The following is a 24056-nucleotide window of genomic DNA, read 5'->3' on the forward strand; positions in this document are numbered from 1 at the left end:
TATGAAAGAAACTGAGGAAGACATAAAATGGAAAAACGTTCCATGCTCATGGATTGGAAGAATATTGTGAAAATGTCTATGCTACCTAGAGCAATCTACACATTTATGCAATCCTTATCAAAATACCATCAACTTTTTTCAAAGAAATGGAACAAATAATCCTAAGATTTGTATGGAACCAGAAAAGACCCCAAATAGCCAAAGGAATATTGAAAAAAGAAAACCAAAGCCAGTGGCATCACAATCCCGGACTTCAAGCTCTATTACAAAGCTGTAATCATCAAGACAATATGGTACTGGCATAAAAACAGATACACAGATCAATGGAACAGAATAGAGAACCCAGAAATGGACCCTAAACTCTATGGTCAACTAATCTTTGACAAAGCAGGAAAGAATGTCCAATGGAAAAAAGACAGTCTCTTCAACAAATGGTGTTGGGAAAACTGGACAGCACATGCAGAAGAATGAAACTGGACCATTTCCTTAAACCACACACAAAAATAGACTCAAAATGAACGATGAAAGCCCTAAATGTGAGACGTGAATTCACCAAAATTCTAGAAGAGAATACAGGCAGCAACCTCTGTGAGCTCGGCTGCAGCAACTTCTTGCTAAGACACGTCTCCAAAGGCAAGGGAAATAAAAGCAGAAATAAACTATTGGGACTTTATCAAGATAAAAAGCTTCTGTACAGCAAAGGAAATAGTTGACAAAACCAAAAGACAACTGACACAATGAGTGTAGATATTTGCAAATGTCTTACCAGATAAAGGGCTAGTATCTTAAATCTATAAAGAACATATCAAACTCAATACCCAAAGAACAAATAATCCAATCAAGAAATGGGCAGAAGACATGAAAGACATTTTTCCAATGAAGACATACAAATGTTGCCAACAGACAACATGAAAAAGTGCTCAATATCACTTAGTATCACGGAAATACAAATCAAAACCACAATGAGATACCACCTCACATCAGTCAGAATGGCGAAAATTAAAAGTCAGGAAATGACAGATGATGGGGAGGATGCCAAGAAGGGGGAACCCTCTTACACTGTTGGTGGGAATGCAAGCTGGTGCAGCCACTCTGGAAAACAGTATGGAGGTCCCTCAGAAAGTTAAATGGAACTACCCTATGACCCAGCAACTGCAGAACTAGGGATTTACCCCAAATATACAAATGTAGTGATCTGAAGGGGCACCTGCACCCCAATGATTATAGCAGCAATTTCCACAATAGCCAATCTATGGAAAGAGCCCAGATGTCCATTGACAGAGGAATGGATAAAGAAGATGTGCTACATATATATATAATGGAATACTACTCAGCCATCAAAAAAATGAAATCTTGCCATTTGCAATGACGTGGATGGAACTAGAGGGTATTATGCTAAGCGAAATACGTCAACCAGAGAAAGACAATTACCATATGATCTCACTCATATGTGGAATTTAAGAAACACAACAGAGGATCATAGGGGAAGAGAGGGAAAAATGAAACAAGATGAAATCAGAGAGGGTGACAAACCGTTAAGAGACTCTTAAATATAGGAAACAAACTGAGGGTTGCTGGAGGGGAGGTGGGTAGGGAGATGGGGTAACTGGGTGAGGGACATTAAGCGGGGCATGTGATGTAATGAGCACTGGGTATTATATAAGACTGATAAATCACTGACCTCTACCTCTGAAACCAATAATACATTATATGTTAATTAATTAAATTTAAATTAACAAAAAAAGACAAAAACTAAGAGAATTTACCTCCATCAGATTGGTACTATAATAAATGTAAAAAAATACTTCTTTCAGCACAAGGGAAATGATAACAGAAACCTGGTTCTTCAGAATGAAATAAAAAGTCCCAGAAAGGTAAATATACCAGTAACTTAAGGGCCGGAAAAGGGGGGGGTGTGTGGAGGGTTTGAAAAAGAACTACCAAAGTATTGTAGAGTGTATATCCTACACAGAATTAAAATATGTTAACAGCACATCAGGCAGAAGGGGGTAATTGGAAGTACACTGAATTTCTTACAGTGTTCCTGAAGCAGTGAAATATTTTTAAATGAAGACTGTGATAAGAACTGACAGTGTAATCTCAGAGCAACCACTAAAACAAGAAGAGTGAACAGAAGAGACATAAATAAAAAGTCAATAGAAGAGACAAAATGGAATACTAAAGAATCCTCAAGTAACCAAAGAAAGGCAGGAAAGGAGTAAAAGAATAAAAAATAGATGGAACAAATACAAAACAAATACCAAGATCAAAGAAGACCTAACAATAAACATACAATAATTACATTAAGTGTAAAAGTACACTACATGCCCCAACTAGAAAGCAAAGATTACCAACTAGTTTATTAAAAAGATTCAACTCTAGGGGTGCCTGGGTGGCTCAGATGGTTAAGCATCTGCCTTCGGCTCAGGTCATGATCTCAGGGTCCTGGGATCGAGCCCTGCATTGGGCTCCCTGCTCCGCGGGAAGCCTGCTTCTCCCTCTCCCACTCCCCCTGCTTGTGTTCCCTCTCTCACTGCCTCTCTCTGTCAAATAAATAAATAAAATCTTTAAAAAATAAATAAATAAATAAAAATAAAAAAAAATAAAAATAAAAAAGACAGCGTAGCTATATTAATCTCAAACGAAGCAGACTTAAAGACAGAGAATTACCAGAGATAAAGAGCATTTTAAAATGATAAAAGGACAAATTCATCATGAACACATGACAATCCTAAATGTGTCTACACCTAATAAAGTTCAAAATACATGGAAAAAATTACAAAACTAAAGATACAAACAGCAAATCCATTAAGAAATCAGAAAGAATACAGAATATTTTTAGACAATCCAACAACTTAACCTAACTGACATTTATAAAACACTACCCAACACAACAAAACAGAAGTTCTTCTCACATGCACAGGGAACATTCATTAAGACACACCATATGTATGAGCCATAAACAAGGTTCAATAAATTGCAAAAGACTAAAATCACGCAAGAGTATGTTGTCTGATCAAAACAGTATTTTTTAAAAGATTTATTTATTTGTTTGTTTGAGAGAGAGAGAAAGAGAGCACACGCATGCTTAAGTTGGGGGGCAGGGGAGGCAGAGGGCAAGGGGGAGAGAATCCTTAAGCAGACTCCCTGCTGAGCACGGAGCCCCATGCAGGGTTCAATCCCTGGGCCGTGAGATCATGACCGGAGCCAAAATCAAGAGTCAGATCCTTAACCGACTGAACCACCCAGGTGCATTGATGAGAACAGTATTAGATTAGAAAACCATCACAGTAAGAGATCTTAAAAATCCTCAAATGTTGGTAAATTTAAGTCAAAAAATAAACCAGAGGGAAATTTAAAAATATTTAAAACTTAACTACAATAAAAACACCACATATTTGGGGCACCTGGCTGGCTTAGTCAGTAGAGCATACAACCTTTGATCTCAGGGTCATGAGTTGAAGTCCCACGTTGGGTGTAGAGCTTACTTAAAAAACAAAACAAAAAAACAAAACACCACAGGGGTGTCTGGGTGGCTCAGTCAGTTATGTATCTGACTCTTGATTTCAACTCAGGTCTTGATCTCAGGGTCATGAGATCAAGCCCCACATCAGGCTCCCTGCTCAGCGGGGAACCTGCTTCTCCCTCTCCCTCTGCCTGCCGCTCCTCCTGCTTATGCTCTCTCTCTCTCTCTGTGTCAAATAGGTAAAATCTTAAAAAAAAAAAAAAAATCCGAAAAGTTTAGAATTTAGCTATAGCAATTCATACAGAAAAATTTATAGTTTTAAAAAAAAGCCTCTATCCAAAAAGAAGACAGGAATAAAATTAAGAAACCGGAAAAAGAAATGCAAACTAAACTCAAGGTAAGTAGAAGTAATAAAAATAAAAGTGGAAAATTAGCATATCAAAAACATTAACAGATCTGATAAAACCCCTAGCAATACAGATTAGAAAAAAGAAAATACAAATTACCAATGAAGAGAGGACATCACTATAGCTCCACAATAAGGGAACAATGGAAATAACTTGGTGACAGTAAAATAGGTTACTGAGATGTATTAAAAGCATTCAAAAAAATTTAGTATCAATTAATGATTAAAAAAAAAAACTCTCAGCAAACCAGGAAGAGAAGGATACCTTCTCAATCTGATCAAGGATATCTACCAAAAAAAACAAAAACAAAAACAAAAAAAACAAACCAGACTAGTACCATACTTAATGGTACAACACTAAGTAATATCCCCCTAAGAACAGGAACGAAGCAAGGATGTCAACTTTTACTGCTTCAATTCAACATAATAGTAAAGGTCCTAGCCGTTGCAATAGGCAATAAAAAGAAATAAAAGGCATAAACACTATAAAGGAAAAAGTAAAACTATATTTGCAAATGACATAATTATGTACATAGAAAGTCTTAAGGAAATGTACAAAAAAGCTACCGGAACTAGTAAGTGAATGTAGCCATGGCACAGGATACAAAGTCAATATGCAAAAAATCAATTCTATTTTTGTTTATTAGCCACAATTTAAAAATTGTTTTAAATACCACATGCAAATACCTCTGAAAACATAAAGACCTACAGTGAAAACTATGAAATGCTATAGAAATGAATGGAAAAATATTCCATGTTCATACACCAGAAACCCAAATACTGTTGCGATGGCATTACTCCCTGAGTTGATCTATACTATAGATTTAATGCAATTCCAATCAAAAAACTCCCAAGTAGGCTAGGCTTTGTGCATGTGTGTGCGTGTGTGTGTGTATGTGTATCCATGAGCATGTGTGTGCATGTGTGTATGGAAATAGGCAATCTGATTCTAAAATATATACATATACATGCAAAGGACCTAGGATAGCCAAAACAATTTGAAAAAACAAAGAAATAAGAGGCCTTATGCCACCTGATTTCAAGACATACTATATAGTAATAATCAAGACTACGATATTAGGCAAAAAATCAGACATGAATCAGTGGAAATAAAGAGAATCCAAAACACATATATATGGTCAAATCATTTAATGAAGATGCCAAAGCAACTCGAGATGGGGAAAAAAAAATGTCTCCTCAAAAAATGGGTATCAGAAAAACCAGATATCCATATCCAATGGAGGGAAAAAATGAACCTCCAACCCCTAACTAATACCAATACAAAATATTTCAAGATCACAAACCTACATGTAAAATATAAAACTATAATGCATCCAGAGAAAAACAATCAAATATCACCTTGACTTAGGGTAACAAAGACTTCCTATGGAAGTCTCTGAAAGCACTAATCATAAAATAGAAATACTGAGTATCATCAAAATTTCAAAATTCTACTCATCAAAAGATACTATTCAGAAAATGAAAAGACAAGTCAGTCTGGAAGAAAACATTCTTAATACTTATTTCTGACAAAAGACTTGCATCTAAAATATATAAAGAACTCCTATAATTTAATGAAAAAAGAAAAACAATTCAGTAAAAAATGGGCAGATTAAACACTTCCATGTACAAAGATATTTGAATGGCCAATAAGCATATTATAAAATGTTCAACACCAACCATTAGAGAAATGCTAATTAAAAGCACAATAACATACTACCACACACCCACTAAAATGGCTAAAATTAAAAAGATAAATAAACACCACCAAATTTTGGTAAAGGTGTGGAGCAACCAAAATTCTCACACATTTGCTAGGGAGAGTAAAATAGTACAACCACTTTGGAAAACAATTTAGCAGTTTCTCATAAAACAAAATATGTACCTACCCTGTGACCCAGTAATTCTACTTCCAGTTATTAAACATATGCCCAACAGAAAAAGCCTTATACAAGAATGTGCACAGCAATTTTATTCATAATAGCCCAAAAGTGAAAGCAGTCCAGATATCTCCATCCACAAGGAGAATGAATTAAAAAAAAACACACAGTACACTCATTCAAAAGAATACTACTTAACAAAAAAAAGAGTAAACTATTCCTCTACACAACACAAACCAATCTTAAAAAGCATTATCCTGAATCAATGAAGCCAGGAACAAAAGAATACATACCATATACTCCATTTATATATGGAAACTGTATAGGCAAAACTAATCTGTGGTGAGAGAAACGAGACCTGTGATTGCTTTGGCAGGAGTGGGAGTGTTTGGGAAGGGCCCTAACTTACTGGGGTGATGGAAATGTTCTAAATCTTTTTTTTTTAATTATTTATTTATTTATTTATTTTAAAGATTTTATTTATTTTTTGACAGAGAGAGAGACAGCGAGAGAGGGAACACAAGCAGGGGGAGTGGGAGAGGGAGAAGCAGGCTTCCCGCTGAGCAAGGAGCCCGATGCGGGGCTCGATCCCAGGACCCTGGGATCATGACCTGAGCTGAAGGCAGACGCTTAACGACTGAGCCACCCAGGCGCCCCGGAAATGTTCTAAATCTTGATAAAAGTGTAAGTTACACAGATGTCTAGATTTGTCAAACCTGATCAAACTGTGCATTTAAGTTCTGTGAATTTCACTATGTAAATTATATCTCAATTTTTTTAAGTTATATTTTAAAAAGAAGTTGGTTGAAGTCAATTATAAATTATGTTCCAATCTGGAAAGAAGTGCACACTTAAGAGACAACTCAAAGGTGATATTAAAATAACTAGTAAAATGAAATTTAGTACAATGATATATGACAACTACAAAATCAGATCTGATCTAAACATTCAAATGTATTTAAAACACAAAATAAATAAATTAAAAAGTGTAAAAATGACTTTGGTAAAGTGCACAGGTAAGCCTCACCCACAGTCAGACATATTTGCAATACATGCACCGCTCCTTCTTGTTTCAGAAAGTTCATAAAACGAAATAAGAGATCTTGCTGCTCTCTGATTTGCTTCAATTCTAACTTCAGCACCTGGATACAATATGGGAGAAGAGTAAGTTAAGGCCATATAAACACATGATAAAATTGTTTATATCAAAAATAATATACATTATTGCCAAAAATACTTACAGATGGCTTTTTATTTCTAGGTTCTGCAAATTTCTGCAAGAATGGAACCAAGGGGGAAGGCAGTTCAGTTGCTTTTTCAGGCTTTAAGAAAGAGAATTTATTAATTCAATAAAAGTGCAATGTGCTTTGACAGATATGAATCAAAATTCATACTATTATTAATACTCACTGGGCTGTCATCTATGAAGATGATAAGCAAATGATTCACAGTATCCTAATGGAAAATAATACACATGGGTCAAAATAATTCCATTACTATATTTTTTTTTTTTTTAAGATTTTATTTATTTATTTGACAGAGACACAGAGAGACAGGGAACACAAGCAGGCGGAGTAGGAGAGGGAGAAGCAGGCCTCCCATGGACTAGGGAGCCCAATGCGGGGCTCGATCCCAGGACCCTGGGATCGTGACCTGAGCTGAAGGCAGACACTTAACGACTGAGCCACCCAGGTGCCCCCGCATTACTATATTCTGCCTAAAATTCTCAAAGCATTTTTCATATTGTGAAAGTTTCTAGAAAAATGAAGAAACAAATGGAACAGTGGCAAAGCATTTGCACATATGTAACACAGAGGGACTTTAAAAAATCTGCGATGCAGGGGGTGCCTGGGTGCCTCAGTCGGTCGAGCATCTGACTCTTGGTTTTGGCTCAGGTCATGATCTCAGGGTTGTGGGTATTGAGCCCCAAGTTGGGCTCCACACTCAGCAGGGAGACTGCTTGGGATTCTCTCTCCCTCTCCCTCCGCCCCTTCCCCAGCTCATGCTCACACACTCTCTCTCAAATAAATAAATACTTTTTTAAAAAATGTGATGCAGGGTCTCACTTTTTGGAAAGTGGGCAAAGAAAAGTTATTCTGACTTCAGCATTTAAAGTGTTTATAAATTATTCCTGTTTCTTCAAAATCTTATTGGTTCAAAAGTAAAAGTAATTCAAGTTTCCACCAATGGATGCATAAATAGCAAAATGTGGGATATATCTACAATGGAATATTATACAGTCTTGATAAGGAACAAAATTCTAATAATATATGCTACAATGTGGATGAATCTTGGGGACATTATGCTAAGGGAAATAAGGCAGTCACAAAAAGACAAATAATGCATGGACCCACTTATAGGAGGTACCAGAGTAGTCAAATTCATAGAGACAGAAGTATGTTGGTGGTTGCCAGGGGACTGGAGGAAAGAAGAATGGAGAATTATTAATGGGTACAGAATTTCAGTTTTGTAAGGTGAAAGAGTTCTAGAGACGCGTAGTAGTGATGGTTGCTCAACAATGAATGTACTTAATACCACTGAACTGTATATATAAAAACATTTAAGATGATAAACTTTATGTTATATTATTTTACCACAAATTAAAAACACTTTTTGAGCCTTACTGGATCAGCTAGGAAATCCAAAGAAGGAAGGAACACCGAACCGGAAAGGATCTCTCTTAAAAGTAAGGTCAGGGATCTGGAAAAACAATATTGCACATATTTAGTGATTTACATCAGTTCTTACCTGGAGATCTTGTTAAATGCAGACTATGATTCAGTAGGTATGCCCCAAGATTCTGCATTTCTAAAAAGCTCCCAAGTAATGCTCATGCCAGTGGTTCACAGACCATACGTGGATTCCTGAACTGGCTAAAAGAAAGTATTGTTTAAGAGGAAAAAGCATTTCCTTAACAGGAGGGATTTGGGTGAACATTAGAAAACACTCCCCACCTCAGAAAATTTAAAATACTTAATACATTTTAAAATTAATGTTTAAAACTAGTAATACAATTTGTAATTATAATAAATTAACATTATACATTAATCTGTTTAAAATATTTTCATTAAAATATTCTAAATTTTGGGGCGCCTGGGTGGCTCAGTCAGTTGGGCAGCTGCCTTCGGCTCGGGTCATGAGCCTGGGGTCCGGGGATCGAGCCCCACGTCTGGCTCCCTGCTCAGTGGGGAGCCTACTTCTCCCTCTCCCTCTGCCTGCCACTCTGCCTACTTGTGCTCTCTATCTCTGTGTCAAATAAATAAATGGAATCTTTAAAAAAAATTAAAATAAAAAAATAAAATAAAAAATAAAATATTCTAAATTTTTAAAAATTTTAACAAAAACTTTATGTTATGGGGTGCCTGGGTGGCTCAGTAGGTTAAGCGTCTGCCTTTGGCTTGGGTAGTGATCCCAAGTTACCGGGATCAAGCCCTAAGTCGGGCTTCCTGCTCAGCGGGGAGCCTGCTCCCTTAGATTATTAGAATAATCTAAACAAATTCCTGCCAGAACAGGAAACAATGGTCTAGATGAATTCTAATTATTCTTGCCAGGTATAACCTTAAAACACAACTTTGGTTTGGTCTGTTTAGTTTTTTGTTTTTGTTTTTGTTTTTTTTTTAAAGATTTTATTTATTTATTTGAGAGAGAGAGAATGAGAGACAGAGAGCATGAGAGGGGGGAGGGTCAGAGGGAGAAGCAGACTCCCCGCTCAGCAGGGAGCCCGATGTGGGACTCGATCCCGGGACTCCAGGATCATGACCTGAGCCGAAGGCAGTCGCTTAACCGACTGAGCCACCCAGGCGCCCTGTTTTGTTTTGTTTTGAAGATTTTATTTATCTGACAGAGAGAGACACAGCAAGAGAGGGAACACAAGCAGGGGGAGTGGGAGAGGGAGAAGCAGGCTTCCCGCTAAGCAGGGAGCCCAACGCAGGGCTCAATCCCATGGCCCTGGGATCACAACCTGAGCCGAAGGCAGATGCCCAAAGACTGAGCCACCCAGGCGCTCCAGGTCTGTTTAGTTTATTCAAAGTGTTTCTGCCAATGAGTCACAATGTTTATGTCTTTAAAATGGAACACCAAGAAGGCGCCTGGGTGGCTCAGTTGGTTGAGTGACTGCCTTCAGCTCAGGTCATGATCCTGGAGTCCTGGGATCAAGTCCCGCATCGGGCTCCCTGCTCAGCGGGGACTCTGCTTCTCCCTCTCCCGCTCCCCACTCTTGTGCTCTCTCTCTCTCTCTCATTCTCTCTCTCAAATAAATAAAATCTTAAAAAATAAAATGGAACATCAAGAAATTAACAAAGTATAACGATCTCAAATAAAAAAACTGATTTTATTCATATTTATCTTGATTTTCCCAAGATCACTTCCCCCCCGCAAAAAAATTCTAAGCAACACAACATATGTTGTTGTGTTTAGCACTAAAATGGCATTTTAATACCTGACAAATTATATTTCTTAAATGAAAATTTATTCACATCATAGGTTAATCTCAAGTTTTAGTGTACTCCTATTATGATCAAGAATAACAATATACCTATGTCATGGTATGCAAATACTGCTATGACATTTTCTGGACTATTTATACCTGCAGTCTGTTGCTTTAGGAGGCAAAATATAAGGAAAAAGTAGTTCAGTAAGTTTCCTTAAATAGTGTAATTCATCTCTTCGACTCCTCAAAGCCACATGAAGCTCTGGACCATATTCTTCTAAAGCAGCTTGCTGTAAAAACTCTGTATTTTCTACTATAAATAGAGATAAAAAAATAAATATTGAAAGAAGTTAAGCAACATTAAATAACTTCAGTCATTTCCACTAACAAACAGAAAACCATTTATACAGTCATTCCTTTCCTAGCCCTCCCTTCTTTCAAACATGTATTCTACTGGGAAATTTTTCACAAAAAGGATATAAAAAGAACAATTTTCCTCCTTGCCATAAGTTTTTTAATTTTGCAAAAAATTGATAAAAAGACCTTTTCCCATGGCAAATAAGAATTTTAACTCATATCACTACCTTACAAATGATGTTAAACAAAAGCAAATATTTATTTTAAAAGGTGGAAAAAACTACAGAAAACTTCTAGCACATCCAAAGGCATTGTTATCAAATGTTATACCTTGTTCATCCTCTGCAAATACACACACACACACACACAAACTCTGTTAAAACTCTTTGTTGTCTGCCAGCAAATTAGACAATCAGGAAGAAATGGATGCATTCCTAGAAATGTATAAACTACCACAACTGAACCAGGAAGAAATAGAAAACCTGAACAGACCCATAACCACTAAGGAAATTGAAGCAGTAATCAAAAATCTCCCAGCAAACAAGAGCCCAGGGCCAGATGGCTTCCCAGGGGAATTCTACCAAACATTTAAAGAAGAATTAATACCTACTCTTCTGAAACTGTTCGAAAAAATAGAAATGGAAGGAAAACTTCCAAACTCATTTTATGAGGCCAGAATTACCTTGATCCCAAAACCAGACAAAGACCCCATCAAAAAGGAGAATTACATACAGACCAATATCCCTGATGAACATAGATGAAAAAATCCTCACCAAAATACTAGCCAATAGGATCCAACAGTACATTAAAAGGATTATTCACCACTACCAAGTGGGATTTATTCCTGGGTTGGTTCAACATCCACAAATCAAGCAGTGTGATACAATACATTAATAAAAGAAAGAACAAGAACCATATGATACTCTCAATGATGCAGAAAAAGCATTCGAGGGGCAACTGGGTGGCTCAGTTTTTAAGCATCTGCCTTCGGCTCAGGTCATGATCCCAGGTTCCTGGGGTCAAGCCCCATATTGGGCTCCCTGCTCAGCAGGAAGCCTGCTTCTCCCTCTCCCACTCCCCATGCTTGTGTTCCCTCTCTCGCTGTGTTTCTGTCAAATAAATAAATAAAATTATTAAAAAAAACAAAAAAGAAAAAGAAAAAGCACTTGACAAAATACAGCATCCTTTCTTGATTAAAACTCCTCACAGTGTAGGGATAGAGGGTACATACCTCAGTATCATAAAAGCCATCCATGAAAAACTCACAGTGAGTACCATTCTCAATGGGGAAAAACTGACAGCTTTCCACCTAAGGTCAGGAACACGGCAGGGATGTCCACTACCACCACTGCTACTCAATATAGTATTAGAAGTCCTAGCCTCAGCAATTAGACAACAAAAAGAAATAAAAGGGATCAGAATCGGCAAAGAAGAAGTCAAACTCTCATTTTTTGCCAATGATATGATTCTTTACGTGGAAAACCCAAAAACTCCACCCCAAAACTGCTAGAACTCATACAGGAATTCATTAAAGAGGCAGGATATAAAATCAATGCACAGAAATCAGTGGCATTTCTATACACCAACAAGACAGAAGAAAGAGAAATTAAGGAGTCAATCCCATTAACAACTGCACCCAAAACCATAAGATACCTAGGAATAAATCTAACCAAAGAGGCAAAGAATCTCTACTCAGAAAACTACAGAATACTCATGAAACAAATTGGGGAAGACACAAAGAAATGGAAAAACGTTCCATGCTCATGGATTGGAAGAACAAATATTGTGAAAATGTCTATACTACATAGAGCAATCAACACATTTAATGCAATCCCTATCAAAATGCCATCAACTTTTTTCAAAGAAATGGAACAAATAATCCTAAGATTTGTATGGAACCAGAAAAGACCCCGCATAGCCAGAGGAATGTTGAAAAAGAAAAGCGAAGCTGGTGGTATCACAATCCCGGACTTCAAGCTCTATTACAAAGCTGTAATTATCAAGACAGTATGGTACTGGCACAAAAACAGACACATAGATCAATGGAACAGAATAGAGAGCCCAGACATGGACCCTCAACTCTATGTTAAACTAATCTTCGACAAAGCAGGAAAGAAGATCCAATGGAAAAACGACAGTCTCTTCAACAAATGGTGTTGGGAAAACTGGACAGCACATGCAGAATGAAACTGGACCATTTCCTTACACCACAAACAAAAATAGACTCAAAATCGATGAAAGACCTAAATGTGAGACAGGAATCCATCAAAATCCTTGAGGAGAACACAGGCAGCAACCTCTTTGACCTCAGCCGCAGCAACTTCTTCCTAGAAACATCGCCAAAGGGAAGGGAAGCAAGGGCAAAAATGAACTATTGGGACTTCATCAAGATAAAAAGCTTTTGCACAGCAAAGGAAACAGTCAACAAAACCAAAAGGCAACTGACAGAATGGGAGAAGATATTTGCAAATGACATTTCAGATGAAGGGCTAGTATCCAAAACCTTATTATAAAGATCTTATCAAACTCAACACCCAGAGAACAAATAATCCAATCAAGAAATGGGCAGAAGACATGAACAGACATTTCTGCAAAGAAGACATCCAAATGGCCAATAGACACATGAAAAAGTGTTTGTCACTCGACATCAGGGAAATACAAATCAAAACCTCAATGAGATACCACCTCGCACCAGTCAGAATGGCTAAAATTAACAAGTCAGGAAATGACAGATGTTGGCGAGGAAGCAGAGAAAGGGGAACCCTCCTACACTGTTGGTGGGAATGCAAGCCGGGGCAGCCACTCTGGAAAACAGTATGGAGGTACCTCAAAAAGTTGAAAATAGAGCTACCATAGGATCCAGCAATTGCACTACTGGGTATTTACCCCAAGGATACAAATGTAGTGATCCGAAGCGGCACATGCACCCCAATGGTTATAGCAGCAATATCCACAATAACCAAACTATGGAAAGAGCCTAGATGTCCATCAACAGACGAATGGATAAAGAAGATGTGGTGTGTATACACACACACACACACACAGGAATATTATGCAGCCATCAAAAAATGAAATCTTGCCATTTGCAACGACGTGGATGGAACTAGGTGGTATTATGCTAAGCAAAGTAAGTCAATCAGAGAAAGACAATTATCATATGATCTCACTGATATGAGGAATTTGAGAAACAAGACAGAAGATCATAGGGGAAGGGAGGGAAAAATGAAAAATGATGAAATCATAAAGGGAGACAAACAATAAGACTCTTAATCTCAGGAAACAAACTGAGGGTTGCTGGAGTGGAGGGCGGGGAGGGATGGGGTGGCTGGGTGATGGACACTGGGGAGGGTATGTGCTATGGTGAGCGCTGTGAATTGTGTAAGACTGATGAATCAGACCTGTACCCCTGAAACAAATAATACATTATACGTTAATATAAATAAATAAATAAATAAAACTCTTTGTTGTCTCTGCTTTCACATCTAAATCATTCAGGTAACCTTTTAAAGCACTGGCTTCCTTTGTTAAGTTCTGTGTCTTCTGCTCAAGAGTATAGGATATAATAGGTACAGAACTGTGTAAAATAGAAGTCCATGAACAGATAAATTACTTAATGAATATTACGTCATGATAAAACTTATATTAACAGCAAGTTTTCTTAAAAGGCCAAGTACTAAACTAATATTTTAGAGAAAGAGAGCGAGTCGGAGGGGGGGGCATAGGGGAAGCATCTTAAGCAGACTCTGTGCTGAGTGTGGAGCCTGACACCAGGCTGGATCTCATGACCCCAAGATCATGACCTAAGCTGAAATCAAAGAGTCGGAGGCTTAACTGACTGAGTCACCCAGGCATATCAAACTAATATTTTAACTTAAAGGTAATAATATTGTCACTTCTTTTTACAGACCTCAAAAGACAATGAGGAAAACAAGTTATGCTTTCCCTTATTTGCACTCTGTGCCAGGTTTTAAAATCATGGAGTCTATGAAAGGAATCTAAACTCCAATTCAGTGGCATTTATTTTTAACTATTTTCTTCTATTTTTATTCAAAGAGAATGCAAGCACATTTACCAAAAAAAGCCAATATATGCATTCTAATAGTGTGAGTACTAAGAAGGTAAATGAAGGCTATCTGTGCCTGAGGTACAAAAGAAGGCCTGGCAAAGATGGATGTAGTTATTACAAGAAATGCATTTTATTTCATAATTATGCAATTATTTACTAAGCATTTTTCTCCAAGAATTTGGGGCACAGATTATTTAAAAATGTATGGCATAAGCCAGAATTTAAAATGAGACTAAGTCATGCTAAATTCCAGCTCTACTTAACAAACTGATCTTGAACAAATGATATAATGCCTATGAGCCTCAGTTCCCACATTACAGTTAAGCAATTATAAACACTGAAAAGTCATCATGCAAAATGTGTAAGTAATTATAACGTTCAACGTGATTAAGCATTCACACATAATATATAAATTAAAACACCAGATTGGAATCTATTCAACATGTCAGACATGAGAGTTTTTTGTAGTTCTAGATAATGAGAAAATAAAGAAATCAGGCAAAAGATAAAAAGAATATAGGGAGGAAAATCTTAATTGGGAATATAAGCAAAATATAGATGCTGGAAAACAGAGCATGGATTAATCCCCACTAATTATCAGTCTATCTACTGCCTTATCAGTTAGCAGTTTTCAGACCAAAACAGGAAAGGTCTCCAGAATCCATGACAAAGAGATGCCTTCAGGATGAAAGACTGGACAGTAAGGTCCTTCTGCACAATTTATTACTGAATTTAAGTTAAGCCAATGCTTCTAAAGTATATATATTCAGTATTTCTAAAGGGCCATGAGAGTACACACATACACAGAAAACATCTATATAATCCCTCTTCTCAAGAGACAGATTACAGAGAAAACACTGAGAGAGTAAAAGGAATCTGAATGAAGAGATGAACCTTTAATTACTTTGAGTTATGCACAATGGTGGGGCCAAAGAATTTTGAAAACAAATCTATGCATTAAAGAAATGAAAATTCAAAAATCTGATAACCTTTTTTACAAGTCTATCTAATTCACTGTCATAATACTTAGAATATCAGGACCTTTGAATAAAGTAAAAGTCCTTCTAATCTCAGGCCTTTTAATTCTATGAATCTCACTAACTACAATGTTATTAATTAATCAAATCTAGCATTTTACGGTGATTTTATAATTGGGAATCATTTTTTGCATTAATAGTAGCAAATCAGCAAACCCTCCCTTGTAAAGACTCAATAATACATTTCAAACTGGTTTGTGCGTGGGTGTGCATATATATATAATACCACTCTCTCAGAAATAAAATAATGTGGGAATTTTATTAAACTGATTAATTCAACCAAAAATAAAAAGATGTCTCCTTTACTTATAGCCTGCATTCAAAGTGTTTGTCTTTTGAACAAAGACTATATTAAAAATACTTCTCCCACATAAAAACTGCACACAAATGTTTACAGCAGCTTTACTCATAACTGCCAAAACTTGGAAGCAAGCAAGATGTACTTCAATAGGTGAATGGATAAATAAACTGTGGCACATTCATACACTGGAATATAACTGAGCAGTAAAAAGAAATGAGCTATCGAGCCATGAAAAGACATGGAGGAGCCTTAAATCCATATTTTTAAATAAAAGAAGCCAGTCTGAAAAGGTTACAGTATGATTCCAACTATATCACATTCTGGAAAAGGCAAAACTGTGCAGACAATAAAAAGATCAATGGTTACCAGAGGTTCATGAAGGAAAGAGGGAGAGATGTCTGTGTGAAACACAGGGTTGTTTTTTTTTTAAGATTTTATTTATTTATTTGACAGAGAGAGAGAGCACAAGTAGGCAGAGCAGCAGGGAGAGGGAGAGGGAGAAGCAGGCTCCCCACTGAGCCAGGAGCCGGATGAGGAACTCAATCCCAGGACCCCGGGGATCATGACCCGAGCCAAAGGCAGATACTTAACCAACTGAGCCACCCAGGCCTCTGGAAATAAGGGGATTTTGAAGACAGTGAAACTATTCAGTAATGGTGGATACATGGCATTAAGCATTTGTCAAAACCCACATAATGTACAATACAAAGAGTAAACCCTAATGAAAACTGTGGACTTTAGTTAATAATAATGTATCAATATTGGTATATCAATAGTAACAAATGTACCAACTAATACAAGATGTTAATAGGGGAAAAGAGAGAGAGCTATGGGCACTCTCTATACTTTCTCAATTTTTGTATAAACTTAAAACTGCTCTAAAAAATAAAATTTACTGGGGCACCTGGCTGGCTCAGCCAGTGGATCATGTGACTCTTGATTTCCAGGTTGTGAGTTTGAGTCCTATGTTGTGTGTAGAGATTATTTAAAAATAAAATCTTTAAAAATAGTAATAATATAATAGGGTGCCTGGGTAGCTCAATCGGTTAAGTGTCTGCCTTCAACTCAGGTCATGATCCCAGGGTCCAGGGATCAAGTCCCGCGTCGGGCTCCCTGCTCATCTGGGATTCTGCTTCTCCCTCTACTCCTCACCCCTGCTCTGATCTCTCTCTCACTGTCTCTCTCTCTCAAATAAATAAATAAAACCTTTAAAAAATAATAATAATAATAAATAAATTTACTAATAAAAAAACCCACTTTTCCTATTTTTTTTTTCCCTGATAGTAAAGTAGCCTTGACAAAATGGCTACAAGATAATTGCTATCTTCTGATTTGTTTTTGCCAGTGACAGGACACTGATTTTTAAGTTAATTTTTTTATTCAACAATTAAATTACACATATTCAAACTCTTCTACTATAGTACTATGTTGAAAGTAACTTTTTTTTTTTTTTTTAATTTTATTTGACAGAGAGAGACAGCGAGAGAGGGAACACAAGCAGGGGGAGTGGAGGAAGGAGAAGCAGGCTTCCCGCCGAGCAGGGAGCCCAATGCGGGGCTTGATCCCAGGACCCTGGGATCATGACCTGAGCTGAAGGCAGATGCTTAACAACTGAGCCACCCAGGCGCCCCGAAAGTAACTATTTTTAGTTGTTGTAATATTATAAGATGAACACAGAAAAAAATTTTAAATATATATATAATTTGAAATGCTTCTCAAAACTGAGAAACTATTCATACCAAGAAACAAAGTAATAATTTGATTTTTACTTCAACTCTGCCTAGAACATAATTTCCCCCAAATGAACTGCTTATATTAACTGATATCATGAGGGAGGGAAAATTGGTTCTACACTCAAATGATTTCGGATGTGGGAAGTTAAAAACTATTTAAATAGTTAAAGCCATTTCTTTGCTGTAGGACTACTCAGAGATTTTGGTATGGTGGTATTAGCTGGGAATTTCCATAAGGGGAATATAATGTGTAGTAATTACCAGAAAATATGACCATGAAACCTCTTCTACACAGTTACTACATGGAGTAGTATGCAGCATTGACAAAGAATACCAAAAACATTTGGGAAAGCACTCACAAAGAATACCAAATGCAAACATAAGGAAAATCAGTTTTGCAAAGAACCAAGTATAGAGCACAGAAGTAATATTGTTAAAAAAAAAAAAAAATTCAGTTTGATCTAAGAGCAAGAAAAATCCGGATTTCATTCATTCAATCATAAAACATTTGCTGAATGTATGCTATGTGCAAATCATGAGAGTATAAAAGCCAGGACATTCACAAAAAACTGCAAATAGGTGATCCCAGCCAACACATAATACACAGTGAAAGACAAGAGTAAATCAAAATATTTGACTAGAGAGTATTTAAATATACAATTTAGACTCTAAGAGTCACTAAATTTTTTTTAGTAGAGAGATAACATGAGAATTGTGGTAGTGTGAAATTAACATGGTAGCAATATATAGGATGGGCTGGAATAGGTCAAAACTATTGAAATCATTAAGAAGAGAAAGGGGGAAGAGATCGAGAGATACTTCAGAGGGAGTAATAAAGGCAACAGACTATCATCCAAAAGAAGATGAAAGTCCTCAATAGTATATCTAAAAGTTAACTATCTTTTAAGTTTCATAGATTCCTGAGTTTCTACAATCACTTATACAATAAACAAAGTATTAAAAAAGGATTTTGGTTTAAAGGAATACTTTCACAGCATTTGTGAATATCAGTTAATGCATCAGTAATCATACATAGGTATTTAAGGTGAAAGTTGGTATATAAAAATCACTCAAACTTTGTAGTAGAAAACTGTATTACCTTTCTGACTGGCTTTAACTATCACCTCTATATGCTTCATTGCTGCTTTTAATAGTTTCTTGGTTATAATAGATGGAATATCCACCTAGAAAAATTCAACATTAAAATAAAACTTTTAAAACAATTATCAATGAGTTACAATGGCAGGAGCACTCTATTTAAGATACTGGAACACATGATCTTAAAAATTAGAGATATTATTTAGAATCTTTCAAAAATATAATTTAAAAGCGCTTTATATTCTTGGATCATACTAACTACAACTTTAGACAGTTCCTCTATCACACTAAAGAAAATATATCTTAATATGCATGCACTATGTATACTAAATTTTCCCACAAAATAGTATCTTTATTCTTGATTTCTTTAATATGTTTCTTTTAAACATATTCAAAGAAAAATCTCAAGTAACTTAACACTTTGGGGCCATAAATTTCTGTTTATTAAGGTTACTTAAGGATTAAGTATTTTTATTCAGCTTACAAGATAAATCTTGGTTTTAAGCTATATAGAAGCATTCTACTTTGGAATGATAATCAATTTCATGATTCCCCACAGACATTTTTCAGCTTAAAGGCTAGAAACTGTAGTGACTATGGTAGGTTAGTGATGCAGGACTGAAGGCTTATATGTATACACATGAGAGAGACAACAAAATAACTAAAACTAAATTGCAAATAAAATGAATCACCAAAAAGCATGTTTACTGGACTTCAACAGGCTTATCTTCTACCACAAAACTCAACACATTTTCCCTTTATCAAAGCATGAAAAAATTGCATCACAGCAAAGTTTTGTATTAATGTTTCAATTATTTTTAACTTCCATATTAAGGAAGGGGGGGGAATCACAGGCTAATAAATCTAATAAGTATGATGGATCATAAACCCCCAATTTTTAGTGATTTACCAGTAAAACCCAGAGCAGTTTACAGGTATCTTTTAGCTATGTAAGATCAAACATACTCAGTAAGTGGGAATATTTCTGTTAGTAGTATACCTTGTTGCAAAATAACATTACTCTTTATTTCTCTCTGGCTTCTTGTCCTCAATGACTATAGGTTGCTGTAATATTTATCAAATAAACAGGATGTTTTCATTTACAAACATTTTATAAAATCTTGTCTTCTGAGAATACTCATGAAAATTTTCCTTTTTAAGTTCCATTTTAGAGACTTCAGGTCAGAATCAAAATGGTAAAATAATGGGCTCATCACTAAACTTTAATTAAAAAAAACCAAAAAACAAAAAACAAAAAAAACCCACTGTGGATGATTCTTTGTTTTCATTATCCCCCAAACTGCCAATTTATATTATTTAGGCAATGGTATCAGGGACAGAACATTGTACTAAGATGACCAGGCATAATCATTGGTCCATTGACTACTACTTCTGACACTTTGACAAAGGTACTTTCTATAAAATGGGTATGATAATGATCCACTTATCTGCTGGGACAGTGATGCAGATAAAATGAAAAGAAAGGATAGAAAGTTTAACCATCCAGAAAACAGAAGAAAATATTTGCAAATCATATGTATGAACTCTTACAACTCAATAATACATAGACAACCCAGTTAAAAAATAGGCAAAGAATCTGAATAGACATCACTCCAAAAAAAAGATATACAAATGGCCAATAAGCAAATGAAAAGATGTTCAATGTCATAAGTCATCAGGGAAATGCAAATCAAAGCCACAATGAGACCACTTCATACCCATTAGGCATGGTTGGAATAAAAAAACAAGATAATAACTAGTTCTGGCAAGGATAGAGAGAAATCAGAACCCTCATATACTACTGATGGGAATGTAAAAATGGTGCAGCCACTTTGAAGAGTCTGGCCGTTAATCAAAAACTTAAATAGAGTTACCATTTGACTCAACAATTATACTCCTAAGTATATACGAAAGAAATATGAAAACATATATCCCTACAACCATCAAAAACACTTGTACACAAATGCTATGGCAGCATTATCCATAATAGCAAAAAAGTGGAAATAATCCAAATGTCCATCAACTGATGGATGAATAAACAAAATATGGCATATCCACACACAATGGAATATTATTTAGACATAAAAAAAGAAAGAAGTACTGATACATGCTACATCATTAACATGGATGAACTTTGGAAACATTATGCCAAGTCAAAATAACCAATCAGAACAGGCCACATATTACGTGATTCCATTTATATGAAATGTCCAGAATAAACAAATCTATAGAGACAGAAAGTAGACTGGCTATTGGCTAGATCTAAGAAGATGAGAGAACAAGGGTTTATGGCTAAAGGGTATGAGGTCTCTTTGTGTGTGATAAAAATGCTGTAAAATTGTGGTGATGGCTGTGTAAATCCAGAAATATGCTAAAAACCATTGAATTATACACTTTAAATAGGTGAACTGTCTGGTATACAAAGTAGACCTCAATAAAGCTGTTACCAAAAAATACATATAACGCAATCCAAGTATGAAGTACTATGATTTTAAAATCACTAGGCTATCGCAAAGCCTAACTGAGCAGAGCTATTCTACTAAGTAATACCTATAAATTTATTGTAATGAGTCAGCTTTTTGATCATTTTATTTGACTTTAAGTTGTAATTTAAGTGGCTTATCACCAACCAATTGATATTTTTACCAAATCTTTTACTCCAGTTAAATAATCTATACAGCTGCCTGAGACCTTTATTAAACAAGATGAATAATTTTATCAACTTGTTTCTATTTATAAAATGGTAAAAAAAACTCATACCAAAAAAAAAAGGTGAACAGAAAGAAATGCACAGAAAGAACCAAAAATCAGCATCAACCCACCATGAAAGTAAGAGTTAACAGTGATAAGGATATATATGTGCCGTTAATATATGTATTAACAAGCTTTAATATGTGAGCTTTGTTTTCAATGTGGAAAAATACCACATATATTATTTTCCAGCCTCTTCCACTTGATTATGTAAGAAAAATAATTTCTCATGTAAATAAGTACTATTCTATAAAATGATTTTTCATAGCTGCACAGAATTCTGTAATTGGCATATACTATATATATATTTTATTTTTTTTAAGATTTTCTTTATTTACTTGAGAGAATGAGAGAGAGAGAGAGAGAGCACATGAGAGGGGGAGGGTCAGAGGGAGAAGAAGACTCCCCGCTGAACAGGGAGCCCGATGCGGGACTTGATCCCGGGACTCCATGATCATGACCTGAGCTGAAGGCAGTCACTTAACCAACTGAGCCACCCAGGAGCCCCAGCTTGTAATATATTTTAATCAACAATCTTATCATTAGACGTCAGCTTTTCTTTTCAGTTTTCCTTATTATAAATTATACTACAATGAATCTCTGGGCATACATTTTTACATACATCTGTAATTATTTCTTTAAAATATATTAACAAAAACAGAACTAAACTTGGGAGTATAGACATTTTTAAGTCTTTTAATAAAGATTACCAAACTGCCTTCCAGTATAAGAATTATACCAATTTGAGATTGAGAATTCCTCATATCAGTGAGATCATATGATACATGTCTTTCTCTGATTGATGGGAGGGATGGGGTGGCTGGGTGACAGACATTGGGGAGGGTATGTGCTATGGTGAGCACTGTGAATTGTGTAAGACTGATGAATCACAGACCTGTACCTCTGAAACAAATAACACATTATATGTTAAAAAAAAAAGAAGAAGATGGAAGGGAAAAATGAAGGGGGGGGAATTGGAGCGGGAGACGAACCATGAGAGACTATGGACTCTGAGAAACAAACTGAGGGTTCGGGGGGGGGATGGGTTAGCCTGGTGATGGGTACTAAGAGGGCACATATTGGAGGGGGGAAAGATGGTGGAGGAATAGGGGACCCTATTTCAACCGGTCCCCGGAATTGAGCTGGATATCTACCAGACTACTCTGAGCACCCACGAAACCAGTCTGAGATGTAAGAAAATCTGGATCTCTACAAACAGAATATCACAGGCAGTTGGTTTTGAGGTACGAAGCGGGAAGCCATGATACCGCGGGCAGATATCGGAGTATAAACGGCAGGAGGAGGGTGCCTGGCCGTGGGGATCCTACACCACTGGTGAGCGACAGCCTCACTCGCTGGGGACAGGGCACAGACGCACAGACCAGCAGTGGCAGGGATAGGACTTAAGGGCAGCCCCTGGGGCGGGAACCCGGAGCAGCGGGGTCACATGTGCGAACTGGGAGCGGCTGGCATTTTTAGAAGCACAAAGGGCAGAGACGTGCCCCGAACTGGAGGCAGGACTGGGAGCGCTGCGGAGGGGCGCACAACCCAGGACGCTGCAGTTTATAGCAGCACGGACAGAAACGGAGACGGTGTGGCCTGGAGAGCTCACTGAAGAACAGACTGAGGTCTCTCTGCTCTGAGGCAGAGGGTTGGAAACGGTCTCTTCTGCTCTGACTTGCAGAACAGATGCGGAAAGCCGCCAGAGAAAGCCGCCAGAGAACAAAAGCCCCAAAAACTGATTCCCGCTGAGCCCATCCCCTGCCACAGGGGGACAGCGCACCTCCGCCCAAACAGGGTTGTATGAGTAACAGCACGGCAGGCCCATCCTGCAGAAGACAGGCTGGGAAAACAAGAGGCCAGGAACCCTAAGGTCCCAAGAATACAGGTGCATCTTGCTTGGGTTCTGGTCAATAATTTGGACTCTATACATTCCTTCAAACACCCATCAACAGAATGACTAGGAGGAGGAGCCCCCAAAACAGAAAAGACTCAGAGATTATAACTTATACTGCAGATTTACAAATGGATGCAGATATAACCAAGATGTTGGAGATGGAACTCAGGCTAGCAATTGTGAAAACAATGGCTAGAATGGAGAAATCAATTAATGGCAACATAGAGTCTCTAAGAGCAGAAATGAAAGCTGAATTGGCAGAACTTAAAAATGCTATGAATGAAATCCAATCTAGATAATCTAACAGCTAGGGTAAGTGAGGCAGAAGAGCGAATAAGCGACCTGGAAGACAATATAATAGATAAAAAGTGAAAAGAGAAGGCCAGGGAAAAACAACTCAGAAGCCATGAAAATAGAATCAGAGAAATAAGTGACACCATGAAGCGTTCCAATGTCAGAATAATTGGAATCCTGGAGGGAGTGGAGAGAGAGAGAGGACTAGAAGATGTATTTGAGCAAATCGTAGCTCAGAACTTCCCTAATCTGGGGAATGAAACAAACATTCGAGTCCTAGAGGCAGAGAGGACCCCTCCCAAGATCAAGGAAAACAGGGCAACACCCCGGCATGTAATAGT

The 24056-nt window shown here is 36.9% G+C and overlaps 1 protein-coding gene across 1 annotated transcript in view; it reads right to left on the minus strand.

Moving 5' to 3' along the window:
* SNX14 (sorting nexin 14) overlaps nt 1-24056 on the minus strand; it is a 74676-nt gene that overhangs the window by 33841 nt on the left and 16779 nt on the right. Inside the window, exons 2-7 of the mRNA XM_081829360.1 lie at nt 18775-18859; nt 10338-10494; nt 8377-8452; nt 7163-7207; nt 6994-7074; nt 6780-6894 (exon numbers count right to left, since the gene is read on the minus strand). Coding sequence (XP_081685486.1) covers nt 6780-6894; nt 6994-7074; nt 7163-7207; nt 8377-8452; nt 10338-10494; nt 18775-18859 — 559 coding nt within the window. The remainder of the gene's footprint in view (nt 1-6779; nt 6895-6993; nt 7075-7162; nt 7208-8376; nt 8453-10337; nt 10495-18774; nt 18860-24056) is intronic.

The sequence above is a fragment of the Leptonychotes weddellii genome, chromosome 8 (genome assembly GCF_054177405.1).
Source record: "Leptonychotes weddellii isolate Sample4059 chromosome 8, ASM5417740v2, whole genome shotgun sequence".
NCBI classification, from domain to species: Eukaryota; Metazoa; Chordata; class Mammalia; order Carnivora; family Phocidae; genus Leptonychotes; species Leptonychotes weddellii.